Genomic DNA, 16,622 nt, shown 5'->3' with positions numbered 1-16,622 from the left:
TAACCACTAGGCTACTCCTCCACTCCTTGGGATTCTGGAATCTTGCTATTCTTTGGGGTTCTACATGGAATGTTGCTTCTCTTTGAGATTGTGCCTGGAATCTTGTTAATGGGATTTGATATACTACTACTACTACTACTATTTAACATTTCTAAAGCACTACTAGGGTTACGCAGCGCTGTACAATTAACATAAAGGACAGTCCCTGCTCAAAGAGCTTACAATCTAAAGGACAAGTGAACAGTCAGTCCGATAGGGGTAGTCAAATTGGGGCAGTCTGGATTTCCTGAAAGGTGAGAGTTAGGTGCCGAAGGCAGCATTGAAGAGGTAGGCTTTGAGCAAAGACTTGAAGATGGGCAGGGAGGGGGCTTGGCGTAAGGGCTCAGGAAGGTTGTTCCAGGCATACTGCCTTTCTGTGGTTTTTGCAACTACATTCAAAGAGGTTTACAAAGTATATACAGGTACTTATTTGTACCTGGGGCAATGGAGGGTTAAGCGACTTGCTCAGAGTCACAGGGAGCTGCAGTGGGAATTGAACCCAGTTCCCCAGGATCAAAGTCTGTTGCACTAACCACTAGGCTGCTCCTTTACTAGCAACATTCCATGTAGAAGCTCAAACAGTAGCAACAGAATCTCAATAGTAGCAACATTCCATCTAGAATCTCCAATAGTAGCAACATTCCATGTAGAATCTCAAATAGGGAAAGGGAAATGGGACTTGATACACTGCCTTTCTGTGGTTTTTGCATCTACATTCAAAGCAGTTTACATGGTATATACAGCACTCATTTGTACCTGGGGCAATGGAGGGTTAAGTGACTTATCCAGAGTCACAAGGAGCTGCAGTGGGAATTGAACCCAGTTGTTCACACCACTGCACTAACCTTCAGGCTACTCCTCCATTATGTACACTACCCGGGCAAGTAAAAGTGCCAAATATTAGCAACTCCTATGTGTAAGCTACATGAGGACGTGGTGGAGATCAGCACTGTACTGCCTGATATTCAAAGTGATTTAAGTGGGCAGGAGAGGCTCTGTGGACTGGGCGCCAGTACTTAGTGGCACTCATCAGCAGGGCCGTGCCTAGGGTCTCTGGCGCCCCCCTGCAGACTATCAGTTGGCGCCCCCCCCCCCCCCCGTGAAAATGATCACGCCCCCCCCCCCATGAAAATGATCGCTCACCACTTGCCACACTGAAAGGAATTGTCAGCAATATTCTTAGAAACTAATTGCTATACATTGCAAAATAAGATAGCAGATGTAAATTCTCAAAGTGGACATATTCCAAACGCTAAAATGAAAATAAAATAATTTTTTTCTACCTTTGTTGTCTGGTGACTTTCTTTTTTTAATCATGCTGGTCCAGTATCTGATTCTGCTGCTATATGTCCTCTTAACTCCATTTCCAGGGCTTCCTTTCCATTTATTTCTTTACTTTTCTCCTTTCTTCTTCATTTCTTGCTCTATATCCATTTCCAGCAATTTCTCCTCTCTCCCTGGGTCCTGCCCTCCCATCCATGTCCATTCTTGTCCCTCTCTGCTCTTCCCTCCTCCATCCATACCCAGCAATCCTCCTCTCTCCCCTCCCCTCCATTTCCAGCAATTTGTCCTGTCCCTGGGCCCCCATGTCCATCCTTGTCCCTCTCTGCCCTTCCCTCCTCCATCCATAGCCAGCAATCCTTGCCTCCTCTATCCCCTCCCCTCCATTTCCAGCAATTTGTCCTCTCCCTGGGCCCCCATGTCCATCCTTGCCCCTCTCTGCCCTTCCCTCCTCCATCCATAGCCAGCAATCCTCTCTCCCCTCCCCTTCCCTTCCAGCAATTTGTCCTCTCCCTGGGCCCTGCCCTCCCATCCATGCCTCTCTGCCCTTCCCTCCGCACCCTGGGGCCTTTAAATCTTTTACTTCCGGTCGCAGCAGCGTCAGTGAAAGCGGAGCGCTGCCGACGTCTCCCTTCCCTTTGCGCTCTTGGTTCCCTCAGTGTCCACCTTCTTCTGACGTCAGAAGAAGGCGGGACACTGAGGGAACCAACGAGTGTAAGGGAAGGGAGACGTCGGCAGCAGTGGCGTAGCTAGGGTAGTTGACACCCGGGGCCGGTCATTGTTTAACACCCCCCCCCCCCCCAATCCAGTACTAGGCATACCGAGAATACAAAACACTCACGACCTATAGAGCAATTTACCATACCATAAGCAGTCATTTCTACGAGTTACACAAGGAAAAGGAAAGCATCTTAAACACTACAGTGAGCACTAGAACATCAATTCACCTATTGTAAAACGAAACCAGACAGAATAGTACAGATCGTAGATCCTGCACAGTCAATGCCAACTGAAAGCCATGTCTTTTTCAAACACAGATACACCCTAATCCACTATAGGATAAGTAATCATAAACTTTCTATTTAGACAAAAATTAAACTGAACCCCCGATGCCAGACTCTGCATACAATGCAACACCACAGAAACAGAAAATGTCCCCTAGTACTGTGCAAAATATAAAGACAGCAGATGTAAATTTGAAAAAACTAACAAATACCAATCACCACTTTACAAATTAACAAATAGAAATAAAACAAATACAGAAAATAAAATAATACCATTTTATTGGACTAATACATTTAGCTTCCAGAGGCCAAAATCTCCTTCCTCAGGTCAATACAGTATAGTGCTGTTACAGTATCCTATCCTGATCTGAGGAAGGGGGTTTTGTTCTCTGAAAGTTAAGTCAAAATGTATTAAAATTAGTCCAATAAAAAGATTACCTTATTTACATGTTCTATTTATAAACATTTATTAACACAGCTAAAATACTATATCCTAAAGCAAAATAATAAAAATATATATTTACAGTTTGTTGTCTTTGGTTTCTGCTTTCCTTATCTTCTTTCCACCGTCTTCCTTCCATCCAGCATCTGTCTTCGCTCTCTCTCTGCTCTCAAGTGTCTGCCCTCTCTAATGTCCCTTCCATCCACATCTGCCCTCTATTTCTGCTCCTTCCATCCACCATCTGCCCCAGTCTGCCATCTCTCTCTCCCCCTTCCATCCACCATCTGCCCTCTCTCTCTCCTTTCCCTCTAGCATTTGCCCTCTATCTCTGCCCCCTTCCATCCACTGTCTGCTCTTTCACTCCCTTCTATCCACTGTCTGCCCTTTCTCTCTGCTCCTTCGATTCACCATTTGTCCTCTCTCTTTCCCCCTCCCATCCATTCAGGGTCTGCCCTCCCTCTCACTCCCCATTCCATCCAGGATCTATCCCCCCTCTCTCACTGCCCCCTCTTTTCGGCTCCCAGTTCCCACCTGCGGCTGCCCCTAGTTCCAGATCCATTGATTCTCCCATCCACCCCTGCCCCAGGCATGACCCCATTCTCCCTCCTGCTCACTTTTCAGACCCCAGTTCCAGCTCCATGCCCCTTCTCCCATCTGTCTCCCACCCAGTCCCTTCTGCCCATCCGAGTCCCCCTCACCCCATCTGTCTCCCACCCAGTCCCTTCTGCTATCCAAGTGCCCCCCACCCTCACCCCATCTGTCTCCCACCCAGTCCCTTCTGCCCATCCGAGTCCCCCTCACCCCATCTGGCTCCCACCAGTCCCTTCTGCTATCCAAGTGCCCCCCACCCTCACCCCATCTGTCTCCCACCCAGTCCCTTCTGCCCATCCGAGTCCCCCTCACCCCATCTGGCTCCCACCCAGTCCCTGGCCTTCTGCCCATCCGAGTCCCCCATACCCCATCTGTCTCCCACCCAGTCCCTTCTGCTATCCAAGTGCCCCCCACCCTCACCCCATCTGTCTCCCACCCAGTCCCTTCTGCCCATCCGAGTCCCCCTCACCCCATCTGTCTCCCACCCAGTCCCTTCTGCTATCCAAGTGCCCCCACCCTCACCCCATCTGTCTCCCACCCAGTCCCTTCTGCCCATCCGAGTCCCCCTCACCCCATCTGTCTCCCACCCAGTCCCTTCTGCCCATCCGAGTCCCCCTCACCCCATCTGTCTCCCACCCAGTTCCTTCTGCTATCCAAGTGCCCCCCACCCTCACCCCATCTGTCTCCCACCCAGTCCCTTCTGCCCATCCGAGTCCCCCTCACCCCATCTGGCTCCCACCCAGTCCCTTCTGCCCATCCGAGTCCCCCTCACCCCATCTGTCTCCCACCCAGTCCCTTCTGCTATCCGAGTCCTCCCCCACCTTCACGGTCACCCCATCTGTCCCCCACCCTCACCCTGCCTCGTCTTCTCCCTCCCTGCCACCCGTCTTTAAAAAGAAATTGCCGACGCGATAGCGAGCGCAGCACCTCGTGTGGAAGTAAAAGAAGCGAATCCGATCATCTCATTGGGCCTTCCTTCACTGTCCCGCCCTAGAGGAAATAGGAAGTTGCGTCAGAGGAGGGCGGGACAGTGAGGGAAGGCCCAATGAGATGATCGGATCCGCTTCCTTTACTTCCACACGAGGTGCTGCGCTCGCTATCGCGTCGGCAAATAAATTTAAAGGGCTGGTGCGGGGGGGGGGGGGGTGCCAGGATGAAGAGCAGTGGGAGCGGCGGCACCCCCCTTTCTGGTGACACCCGGGGCGACCAAAAGATTTAAAGGCCTCGGCGGGGCGAGGGTAAGCACCGCGGCGGCGCCCTCCAGAGGTGGGCGCCCCCCTGCGGCGCTTACCTCGCTTACCGCATCGGCACGGCCCTGCTCATCAGGGCAGAGCCACTGAATACTTGACTATGACTGGCCATTTTTGCAGAAAGGGGCGTTGCAAGGGCAGAGTCGGGGAGGAGCTGGATGCTATGTGGCTTAGTGATGAAATAGGAGCAAATAAATAGCAAGGGGGGATCTAGATCTTGTGGCAGCCATTTTAGCACATGAAGCTGCTAGGGGCAAGAGCGAGTGGGGATTGCTCCTTCCCGAGATACCCCAGTGGACCACCAGAAATATAGGCAGACCCTCCAGGAGGTGGGGGTCCTGGACTTGGGAGTGTGGGGTTGATCTCAGGTGGAGAGCTAAAATCAGGGAGATTGGAATCGATGGGGGGGGGATGGGTGGAGATGTATGAATCAGCGGGAAGGGAGTGGGGGAGAAACTGACAGAGTCATTTATATAGGTCCCAGCCGATATTCAGCCAGGTCCCTGCTAAACATCAGCCAGGACCACATATGTGTGAGCGGCTAGCAGAAGTCCAGTCAGACCTGGATATTCTATGCCTGTGCCAGGACAGGGCTCGGCAATGAACAGCTGGGCCTAACTTAACCAGTGATGGTCAATATTTAAAAACCCGCTGATGGCCACCAGCTGAATATTGACAGGGTAGCTTCTACATTCAGCACTGACACCCCCAGTTATTCCTGGTTTTTCTGCGTCTCAGCCACACGTTCAAGCTTTACATACAGGAGCTGAATAGCAGCACTTCAATGTTATTGCCCTAGCCACGCCCATTTCCTATACGTATCCCTATGTATAGGGGACTATACCTATAGGCCCTTAATATAGAAGTACTATTTGCAGTTTCCACATGTAAATACCGGCATGTATATGTGCATAAGAAATAAATATTAAAAACGCAATTTTACAAAGCCGGGATTCACACATGCAAATATGCAAAATGTGCACATGGAAAGTGGGCGGGGTTTGAGTAGGACTAGGATGGGAAAGAGGAAATGCACGTCTATAATTACCAGCATCGGGATTTACAGCTGCTCCAGCAAATGGATAGGTTTTCTAACAGTGCTCATTTTGGACAGCGCTCTGCAGAAGGGGTTAGGGGAGGTCACTCCTTAATTCCCCAGTTCTCCCAGGTTCTGTAGTTAATTGGGAGCAATTAGTCATGCAAGTTTTCAAAATGGTGTACAAACACAACTGTGTGTCAGCACATACACATCCAGATACCAAGTTACACACGTTTGTGTCGGAACTTATTATACAAAACTAATGGCAAGAACTGTCCACTACCAACGTGAACTGACACTTCAGCGATCAAGTGGACAGAATAAATTCTCCAATTATTATTTAACGCACGAGCCTGCACATACACATAGAGCGGTTCACACAAAAATGTCTGTACAAGTAGTTTTTCTGTCCCTAGTGGGCTCACAATCTAGATATTATTTGTACCTGGTTCCACGGAGGGTTAAATGACTTGCCCACGGCCACAAGGCGCTGCGGTGAGAATTGAACCCAATTCCCCAGGATCTCAGCCCACCACACACCGTTAGGCTACTCTTCCACTCCAAGAATATCTGGAGGAAAAAGGCCTCGGACCTCTCATACACCTTACACAAAGCACAAAATATAATAGACTGAAAAAAGTCTTAGTGCTACAATTCAATCACTGGTCCAAAAACCTCCGCATGCAAAAATTTATCTTTGTTTGCACAAACAGGGGTGTAGCCAGACTTCAGCGGGAGGGGGGTCCAGAGCCCGAGGTGATGGGGCACATTTTAGCCCCCTCCCCAGCACCACCGCTTACCCCCTGCCATTACCAAACCCCCCCCGCCATTGCCGACCGCCGCCGTCACCACCACCAACTGACGACCCCTGCCGACGACCCTCTCGACCCCCACTCCTGCTGCCATCCCTCCCCCACCATCGTCGCGGGCTACCTTTGCTGGCGGGAGACCCCAATCCCCGCCAGCCGAGGAGGTCCTCTCCTTCCTCCGATTCGAAGGCTTCATTCTGTTTCTGACTTCCTGCACGTTGTACATGCAGGACATCAGACTCACAGAAACAGAACGAAGCCACGAAGCCTTGCAGATCAGCCAGGCTTTGTTCTGTTTTTGTGAGTCTGACGTCCTGCACGTACAATGTGCAGGATGTCAGAAACAGAACAAAGCCTTCGAATCGGAGGAAGAAGATTACCTCCTTGGCTGGCGGGGATTGGGGTCCCCCACCAGCAAAGGTAGCCCACGGCGATGGCGGGGGAGGGTTGGCGGAGGGAGGGGGGTCGAGAGGGTCATCCGCAGGGGGGTCCAGGGGCAAATCTATGGGGGCACAGGCCCCCACGTAGCTAAGCCACTGGCACAAAGTTTCTTATTTGTGTACAAATTATTCTTCAATCAATCAATTCAAAAATATCTAATATGTCGACTGCATAAGAGTCCTAGACAAAATGAAGTGACATTTATCTTTCATACAAAATACATATCACTTCATTTTGCCTAGGGCTTTTGTGAAGTCGATGTATTGGACATTTTTTAATTGATTGATTGATTGATTGAAAATTGGGATCCATGGTGGAGAGATTAAATGAATTCTTTGCTTCGGTCTTCACTGAGGAAGATTTGGGAGAGATACTGGTGCCAGAAATGGTATTCAAAGCTGATGAGTCAGAGAAACTGAATGAAAACTCGATAAACCTGGAAGATGTAATGGCGCAATTTGACAAACTAAAGCATAGCAAATCACCTGGACCAGATGGTATTTATCCCAGAGTACTGATAGAATTGAAAAATGAACTTGCAGAACTATTGTTAGTAATATGTAATTTATCTTTAAAATCAAGCATGGTAAAGGAAGATTGGAGGGTAGCCAATGTAACGCCTATTTTTTAAAAGGTTCCAGAGGTGATCCAGGAAATTATAGACCGCTGAGCCTTATGTTGGTACCAGCAAAGTCTTCAATCATTTTGGATGCTCTTCTCTGTACCCTTTCCGGTTTCACTGTATCTTGTCTGAGATGCAGTGACCAGAATCGCACATAGTACTCCAGGTGCAGTCTGATCTTGGGGTGATACAGATGCATTACGATATTCTTTGATTTATTCTCTATTCTTTGAGCAACTACTGAAAAAAGGTTTGACCAAAATCCAACCCCCCCCCCTTCTCTCTTTTGATTACCATAAAATAAGTAAAAAAAAAAAAAAAAAAGGAAAGTCCACTGACAAAGGGGAGATATGACATAGGTATATAAAATACTGAATGGAGAGGAACAGATAGATGTGAATCACTTGTTTTCTCTTTCCAAAAATACTAGGACTAGGGGACACACAATAAAGCTACTAAGTAGTAAATTTAAAACAAATTGGAGAAAATATTTCTTCACCCAGGGGCCCTTTTACAAAGGCACATAAAGGCCTACGCACACACAGCACATGTCAAATCGGCATTACTGCCCAGCTACTACATGCCCCAGGTGGTAATTCTGAATTTGTCACACATCGAAAACATACAGTAGAAAATAATTTTCTATTTTCTACCATGGAGGTGTTCCCAGCAATAATTGGCAGTTGGTACACGTTGGATGGTTACTCCACGGGTAATGCATGAGCCCTTACCACTTATGTACTTAAAAGGGCCCCTCAATGAGCAATGAGTGGCATCCACAACAAAGAAAATGTTCCACTCAATGTGGAAACTCAAATGCATGAAGCAATTCTTCCTGAGGGAAATATTTCACAGCCTGATACAATCAATGGTACTAAGCCACTTAGGTTACTGCAATAGAATTTATGCAGGATGTAAAGAACAAACCTTAAAGAAACTTCAGACCACACAAAACACGGCAGCTAGGCTTATATTTGGAAAAACGCGATTTGAAAGCGCAAAACCCCATCCGCGAAAAGCTACACTGGCTCCCAATCAAAGAACGCATTGCTTTCAAAATCTGCACCCTGGTTCACAAAATCATCTACTGTGAAGCCCCGGGATACATGACAGACTTGATCGCCTTACCAACTAGAAACTCATCCGAATCAACATGAACATTTCTAAATCTGCACTACCCAAGCTGCAAGGGACTTAAATACAAATCGACTTATGCATCCAGTTTCTCCTACATAAGCACGCAACTGTGGAACGCACTACCAAAAGCCTTGAAAATGACGTACGACCACCTAAACTTCCAGAAATCACTAAAAACTAACCTGTTTAAAAAGGCATACCCTACCGATCCAACATAAATGCCTGATCTCTGCAACACAACAAAACTAAAGTACGAAATGGACATAACACAACTCTTCCGTTGTTCGATTCCCTAATGTGGCTGTGCCACATGAACTTTATCTTACCACAACATCACTTTGTATTTGTTTACACCGGAGTCTGCAAATGCCTCTCCGGTACTATGTAAGCCACATTGAGCTTACAAATTGATGGGAAAATGTGGGATACAAATGTAGCAAATAATAATAATTAAACTCTGGAATTTGTTGCAGTTAGCTTAGCAAGGTTTAAAAAAAAGGTTTGGATCATTTCCTAAAACAAAAGTCCATAAGCCGTTATTAAGATGGACTTGGGAAAATCCACTGAATAGTCTAGGATAAGCAGCATGAAATCTGTTTTACTGTTCTGGGATCTTGCCAGGTACTTGTGACTTGGATTGGCCACTGTTGGAAACAGGATACTGGACTTGATGGGTCTTTGGTCTGTCTCAGTATGGCAATGATTATGTTCTTAATGCTAAAGATACCACAGAGCACATGCAGTACACACTATACTGGATCTGTTTTGTAAACAGCTTTATTCCTTGTTTCAATTATAAGGAGCAGCAGGGCCCCCTGAGCACTGCAGCCCTTTTACAAATTGGTTTCCTCAGTGACACTAAGCTCGCAGGCAGGGTTCCAATATTCGTTTACAAGAAGCAGTAATCTAGTCATTGGATCTTTAAATAGCAAAAAAGATGAATCTTACCCAATTCAGATCAGTACTTTTAAAGACATATAGGACTAAGCTTATAATTGAGAGACTGTGGGGCTCATTTGCAAAAGAGAAAAATGTCTAAAAAGTGGCATAAAGCAGCACTTGGATGTTTTGCTCATCAAAATGTGCAAATCGCTATTTTTTGAAACTTATTTTGTAGATGTTTATCTATGCATTTTGTCTGCATTGCATCCAGATCACAAGATGGCATGTTGGGGGCGGGATTAGGACATTCGTAACACTTGCACATTTGTCTGCCATAATGGAACAAAACAAAACAAAAATGTCCAGGACTAACATAGTAGATGACGGCAGAAAAAGACCTGCACGGTCCATCCAGTCTGCCCAACAAGGTAAACTCATATGTGCTACTTTTTGTGTATACCTTACCTTGATTTGTATCTGTCATTTTCAGGGCACAGACCGTAGAAGTCTTGCCCAGCACTAGCCCCACCTCCCAACCACTAGCCCCGCCTCCCACCACCGGCTCTGCCACCCAATCTCGGCTAAGCTTCTGAGGATCCCTTCCTTCTCAAAACTAAAATGTTTTGAGCTAGACCTGGTTTAATAATGACTAATGGTGGTCTATGAGGATAACGATACAGCAATTGTCATCTACATCAAATAATCCCCCCCAGAAAAGTATATTTGATATATATTCAAAAACAATTTTTTATACATTTTTTTGTAATTTTTTTATGCATTAAATATTTTACAAACAGGAAGGAAAAAGCCTCATCTGAGTCCTTTATCAGGCAGAGCACCTTAAATTTCCTGGAGTACAAATTGTTATCATTGGCGAAAAAACCTTCCAACCTTCCTTAACGGTGTGTTTATTTCAAAACTCAGACAAAATAGCGAGCAACTACTTAGCTTTAGGCTCGTATCTCTTTGCCGGATCTCAGATCTCATTCCCGTAGCAAGTGACCATTTTCAAAAAAGAAAGATAGACATTTTGCCGTTTTGAAAATCGCTATTTTCGCTATTCGGATTCTGGAGGTTTTGATCAAAATGTCCAAAGTCGGACTTAGATGTCATATCGAAAATGCCCCTTCATGTCTGTTACTGTGTTATAGTGACAGAGTAACATAGGAGAAAAAAAGGGGCCAAAAGCCACTCTCTTTTTAGGTGGACACGTTTTTCAGACCTTTTGTGAGCATGGCCCCCTAATATTTGCGGGACTCTAGTGACTTTATGTTGAAACTTGGTGGATGTAATGCTGGGGGAAGTAAATATCTGCTGGTGACAGCGGACATTGAAGCTCTCTACACTAACATACCTCAAGAAGACCGTCTACAAGTCATGCATAGAATTCTGGATACTCATTCGGATGTAAATTCTCTTCCCCCTGAAGTTTTGATTAATATGCTTTGTTTAGTTTTGACAATTTTTATTTTTGTAACTTTTCAGGATAAATATTTTTTTTCAAACTAAGATTACTGCCATGGGGGCGACAGTTGCACCTGACGTCGCTAATTTATATGTGAGTGAGTTTGAGGAAAAATGATTGTTCACCATATTATTTTTTGGAAGTGTTTTATTCATGATGTATTTTTGTTCTGAGATGGTGATGTTCTCAGCCTGGAAGCTTTAACACGACCAAGAAAATGTTCCATACTATGTGGAAGCTCAAACATTCCGCAACATGATCCAAACCATGGTGCTAACCCATGTAGACTACTGCAATAGTATTTACGTAGGCTGCAAAGATCAAATCATAAGAAAACTACAGACAGCACAAAACATGGCTGCCAGACCCATCTTCGGAAAAACACGCTTTGAAAGCACGAAACCCCTCCTAAGAAGCTTACATTGGCTTCCTATTAACGCTCGCATAACATTCAAAATATGCACAATAGTCCACAGAATCATCTACGGACTCGCACCAGATTACATGACGGAACTTATCGATCTACCATTAAGAAATGTGACGAGTACAGCAAGAACCTACCTAACCCTTCACTACTCCAATTGCAAAGGTATAAGATACAAATCTTCACATGCCACCAGACTCTCGTTTATAGGCACACAACTTTGGAACTCGCTACCCAAAGACCTGGAACTCACAGAAAACGACCTACAATTCAGAAAAAAACCTGAAAACACAGCTTTTCAAGAAGTCTTCCCCCCCCCCCCCCCCTGGATCTGCCTAATCCCACACCACCTTACATCACGAAAAGTTCAGAAATGGAAAACAATAAGATTAACCTCTCTCACAATATGCTAATATATCAACCTAAGCGTTTATGGTACTTCTGTATTATGTACTGGACTTCTACAAATCTAAATTTTGTAACCGCGTTTTTAGCAATATGTAAGCCACATTGAACCTGCCATACGGTGGGAAAATATGGGCTACAAATGCAATAAATAAATATTCAAGCAGTAGTGGGGAGCATTTTTTTTAGTTGTTGCTGGCATTATTCCTAGATATTCAATGCCAGGCCATGTCCAGGCATTATATCCGAGTTTATGCAGCCTACGGTCTCATACACGGTTACCTACAACATTCTGCACTAAGGGACCTTTTTACTAAGCCGCATAGGTGTCTATGCGCACCCAACATGCGTCAATTTCGAGTTACCACCCAGCTACCGTGTGGTAATTTCATTTTTGCCGAGCGTCTGCTAGGCACACCAGAAAATATTTTTATTTTCTGGCGCGTGGGTGGTAATCGGGCGGTAATCTTCATTCTACACGCGTAGACCATTACTGCCCGGTTACCACGTGAGACCTTACCTCTAGGTCAATGGCTGGCAGTAAGGTCTCAGATCCAAAACGGACGCATGGCAATTTTCATTTTGCCACACGTCCATTTTAAAACGGCATTTTTTTACAGGTGCGCTGAAAAATGATTCTGCGTGTGCCCAAAACACGCGTCTATACTACCGCAGGCCATTTTTCAGCGCACCTTAGTAAAAGGGCCCCTTAACCACCTAAGGGACACTGCATAAAGATAGAACTGACTTTTATGATTTGGCTGCTTAATTTAGGAAAGTAAATGCTGAATATCAATGCTTACAGTGGTGTACCTAGCTTGTTCGCCACCCAGGACGGGCCACTGCTGTGCCCACCCAGTGCATCACCCCCCAAGTCGTGCCACCCCCCCCCAAAAAAAATATTTATATATCACCACACCACCTTCCTCCTAGCAAGGGCGTGCATGGAGCAGGCATGCGGCTGTTGACTCTGCCGGTCCCCTGCCCTGAAACAGGAAGTAACGTCGGGGCAGGGGACAGCCGCACACCTGCTCCATGCACCCCCTTGCTGCCTGCACCTGGGGCAGACCGCCCCCACTGCCCCGCACTTCATTTGCTAGAGTACTTAACCGCATAAATGCCGACTCTGCCCACGGCCCACCTACGAAATAGCTGCTCTCAGTTTAGCAGTCTGTAGTGATATTTAGCTGCATTAACGAATTAAGTTAATATCAGTGGATAAGCCCTGCACAAGCGATTTAACCAGTCAGGAGCCATTTCTGGACGATTAAATCGCTTTGAATAGCGATTTCATGGTAAATGATGACATATGAAGACCTGTATGGTCTATCCAATCTGCCCAAAATTTGGGGCCTTTGATTTTGACATGTGCTAGTTGCTGACCATGTGTTCTCTTCGTCCACGGGGTGGGGAGGTGGGGGGAGTGTGGTAGGGAATATTTTCTAAAGGCCCGTTGCATAGTCAATGGTTCGTTCTATCATACAAAGACCTTATTGTCAAAAAGCTGGAAGAATTGTCACTCTGTCAGTTGGTTGGAGTGATCGGACACGGTAACGTGCTCTTTTGTTCTATTGGTTTTTGTTCTTAGAGATTTGTGTTTGACTTCTCAATAAAATTCTTCTACTAATTAAAAAAAAAAATTTGAACGCAGCATAGCTTAATCATATGTTACGTAATGTCAACATACAAAACTATGTACCATTATATCATCCCTACAATATGCCTAATTACAGAGCGAGCTAGCCTCAGAGTCACACTATTACAATATCTGAAAGCTACTGGCTTTGGGATTTTTTTTTTGTTACATTTGTACCCTGCACTTTCCCACTCTTGGCAGGCTCAATGCGGCTTACATGGGGCAATGGAGAGTTAAGTGACTTGCCCAGAGTCACAAGGAGCTGCCGGTGCCTGAAGTGGGAATTGAACTCAGTTCCTCAGGACCAAAGTCCACCACCCTAACCACTAGGCCTCTCCTCCACTCCTTCGGGATTATTTTCCAGAATTAAGTTCTAGATGTGCACATAAGGATCCTAGAAATCTCTGCAGAATGACATATTTTCACTTAACCAAGACTGCCGTTGAAGCAGTGATTGAACAGTGAGCCACTTCTCCAAGCTTTCAACTGGACATATCATTCTGTCCAGGTCCGGAACTTATCATATGAGGCTTTTTGCCCCTTTTTTTTCTCCACCCTCCACTCTCTGCCCTCCATTTGTAAAAGATGTGGGTCAACTATTCTACCGGCAAATACATACAACTTTGAAGAGCGTGTTTTAGCCTCCAGATACTGAAAATGCCATTTGCACTAATAACGGCTTACATCCATCTATGTCCTGTTTAAAGTGTGAAGGTAGTTTAATTTAGCTTTTAATTCCATGCTCTTTCTATCTAGGGATCCTCCGTGTTTATCTCATGCATGTTTGCATTTGGTCCCTGGTTTTGTCCCTACCACCTCTCCAAGGAGGGTATTCCAGGCATCCAGCACTGTTTCCCTGAAAAAGTATTTCTTAATATTACTCTTAAGTCTAACACCCTAACCAGCTTATTTTCGAAGGAGAAAGACACCCATATTTCCACCCAAATCGGGAGATGGGCGTCTTTCTCCCGTGGGCGCCCAAATCGGTATAATCGAAAGCCGATTTTGGGCGTCTTCAACTGCACTCCGTCGCGAAAACAGCCAAAGTTGACGGGGGCGTGTCGGAGGTGTGGTGAAGGCGGGACTGGGGCGTGGTTATTGGGCAAACAGAAATGGGCGGCTTTCGCCGATAATGGAAAAAAATTAGCCGTTTTTAGCGAGAATTTAGGTTACTTTTTTTGGACCCTTTTTTTTTTACGAACAAGTCCCAAAAAAGTGCCCTAAATGACCAGATGACCACCGAAGGGAATCGGGGATGACCTCCCCTGACTCCCCCAGTGGTCACTAACCCCTTCCCACCAAAAAAAAGAACTTTAACAACTTTTTTTTTTCAGCCTGTATGCCAGCCTCAAATGTCATACCCAGCTCCATCACAGCAGTATGCAGGTCCCTGGATTAGTTGTTAGTGGGTGCAGTAAACTTCAGCCAGGCGGACCCAGGCCCATCCCTCCCTACCTGTTGCACTTGTTCTGGTTAATGCTGAGCCCTGCAACCCCCCCAAAAAAAACCCATTGTACCCACATGTAGGTTCCCCCCTTCACCCCTTAGGGCTATGGTAATGGTGTAGACTTGTGGGCAGTGGGTTTTGGGGAGATTTGGGGGGCTCAGCACACAAGGGAAGGGTGCTATTCACCTGGGAGCTCTTTTACTGTTTTTTGTTAATTTGTAAAAGTGCCCCCTAGGGTGCCTGGTTGGGGACCTGGCATGTGAGGGGGACCAGTGCACTACGAATCCTGGCCCCTCCCACGACCCAATGCCTTGGAGTTGTTCGTTTTTGAGCTGGGCGCCTTCGTTTTCCATTATCGCTGAAAAATGAAACCGCCCCGCTCAAATCTGCACAAATCCGATGCATTTGGCTGGCACAAACCGTATTATCGGAAAAAAAGATGGGCGGCCATTTTTTTTTTCGAAAATACGGTTTGTCCCGCCCCTTCACGTACCCGTTCTCGGAGACAGACGCCCATGGAGATGGGCGTTCGCGTTCGATTATGGCCCTCTACGACCTTTTAGTTCTACTGTTTCTTCATCGCTGAAAACATTTGTTTGTTTAATAATACCTTTTCAAGTATGCAAACGTCTGTATCATATCTCTCCTGTCCCCCTGATGTTAAACTACCATGAAAAGCACTGTCTGCCAGCTCCCTTTCTTCTTGTCTCACCCCCTCCAGCCCAATACACACATTTCTCACATTATTAGATAGAACAGGGGAAGCAGTCAGTCCATGGCTGCATTTTCTAACTACGCCCAATCAACTTTTAGCTCTGCAAAAAGCTCTCCAGAAATGTAAGTGCATTTCCCCCTCCAGCTCTGTAGAAACCAGGAGACCTACCATTTGTTATCGGCAAACTTGTATCTGTGGTCATCAGCTGGTACAATATCCATCAGCAGTATGTACTTAGTTTTTGGATTCAGTCCAGTAACCTTCACTTTGTAGCTGGGAAACATACGTCTAAGATGAAAATAAAGAAAGCGGAAAGCGTTCTGATCACCGTGAAGCAGCTTGCATGTTAAATAGATGGCAATAAACATTTTCCGAAACCATTCTTTCATACACAGGCAGGAAGTCTCATAACGTAGTTTATATTGTCAGTATGGTTTGTAGGGGACAGTTCAGGGCGCTTTTATTTACAGTACATAAACACAGATAGCAGTTCATAAGGTGCGATGAATTACGAAGAAGAATTACAGTTAAACGTAAGGCTTTCAAAATATTTTAACAACAGACGATGCTTCAGGAACTGTGTCAAAAGAAATGCTTTCCACATGCGAATGAAACACGATCATATCCATTGTGAAGGGTAATACTCTTGGTGAATTTACATGCAGAAGGAGCAAAGACGGGATTTGCATTATTGCTAAATTGTCCTTTTTGCATTATACAGAAAACAATGGTATGATAAAAACTAATGAAAAAAGAGAAAATCTATACTTAATAAGAGATTATTACCCTAGTGTGACCATTAATACTGTGGTAGTAATAATATTGTCTGTCTTATCATTCATATGTTGAATCTACTCATAATATTTGTTTATCTGCCTATTCATCGGTACCTCCAATCTGTCCAGAATTCTGCAGCTCGACTTATTTTCCGCCAGAATCGCTATGCCCACACTAGCCCAACTTCTCAAGTCTCTTCACTGGCTCCCTGTCCGC

The 16,622-nt window shown here is 45.7% G+C and overlaps 1 protein-coding gene across 4 annotated transcripts in view; it reads right to left on the bottom strand.

Annotated features, from left to right (window-relative positions):
• The window catches only part of TBX5 (T-box transcription factor 5), an 85,767-nt gene that overhangs the window by 55,410 nt on the left and 13,735 nt on the right, over positions 1-16,622 (bottom strand). For all 4 annotated transcript variants that reach the window (XM_030220125.1, XM_030220126.1, XM_030220127.1 and 1 more), the window contains exon 4: positions 15,798-15,917. In XM_030220125.1, the coding sequence (XP_030075985.1) occupies positions 15,798-15,917 (120 nt within the window). The remainder of the gene's footprint in view (positions 1-15,797; positions 15,918-16,622) is intronic.

Source organism: Microcaecilia unicolor, chromosome 11 (assembly GCF_901765095.1).
Source record: "Microcaecilia unicolor chromosome 11, aMicUni1.1, whole genome shotgun sequence".
Lineage (NCBI taxonomy): Eukaryota > Metazoa > Chordata > Amphibia > Gymnophiona > Siphonopidae > Microcaecilia > Microcaecilia unicolor.
This window is presented reverse-complemented; position numbering and strand designations above follow the sequence as displayed.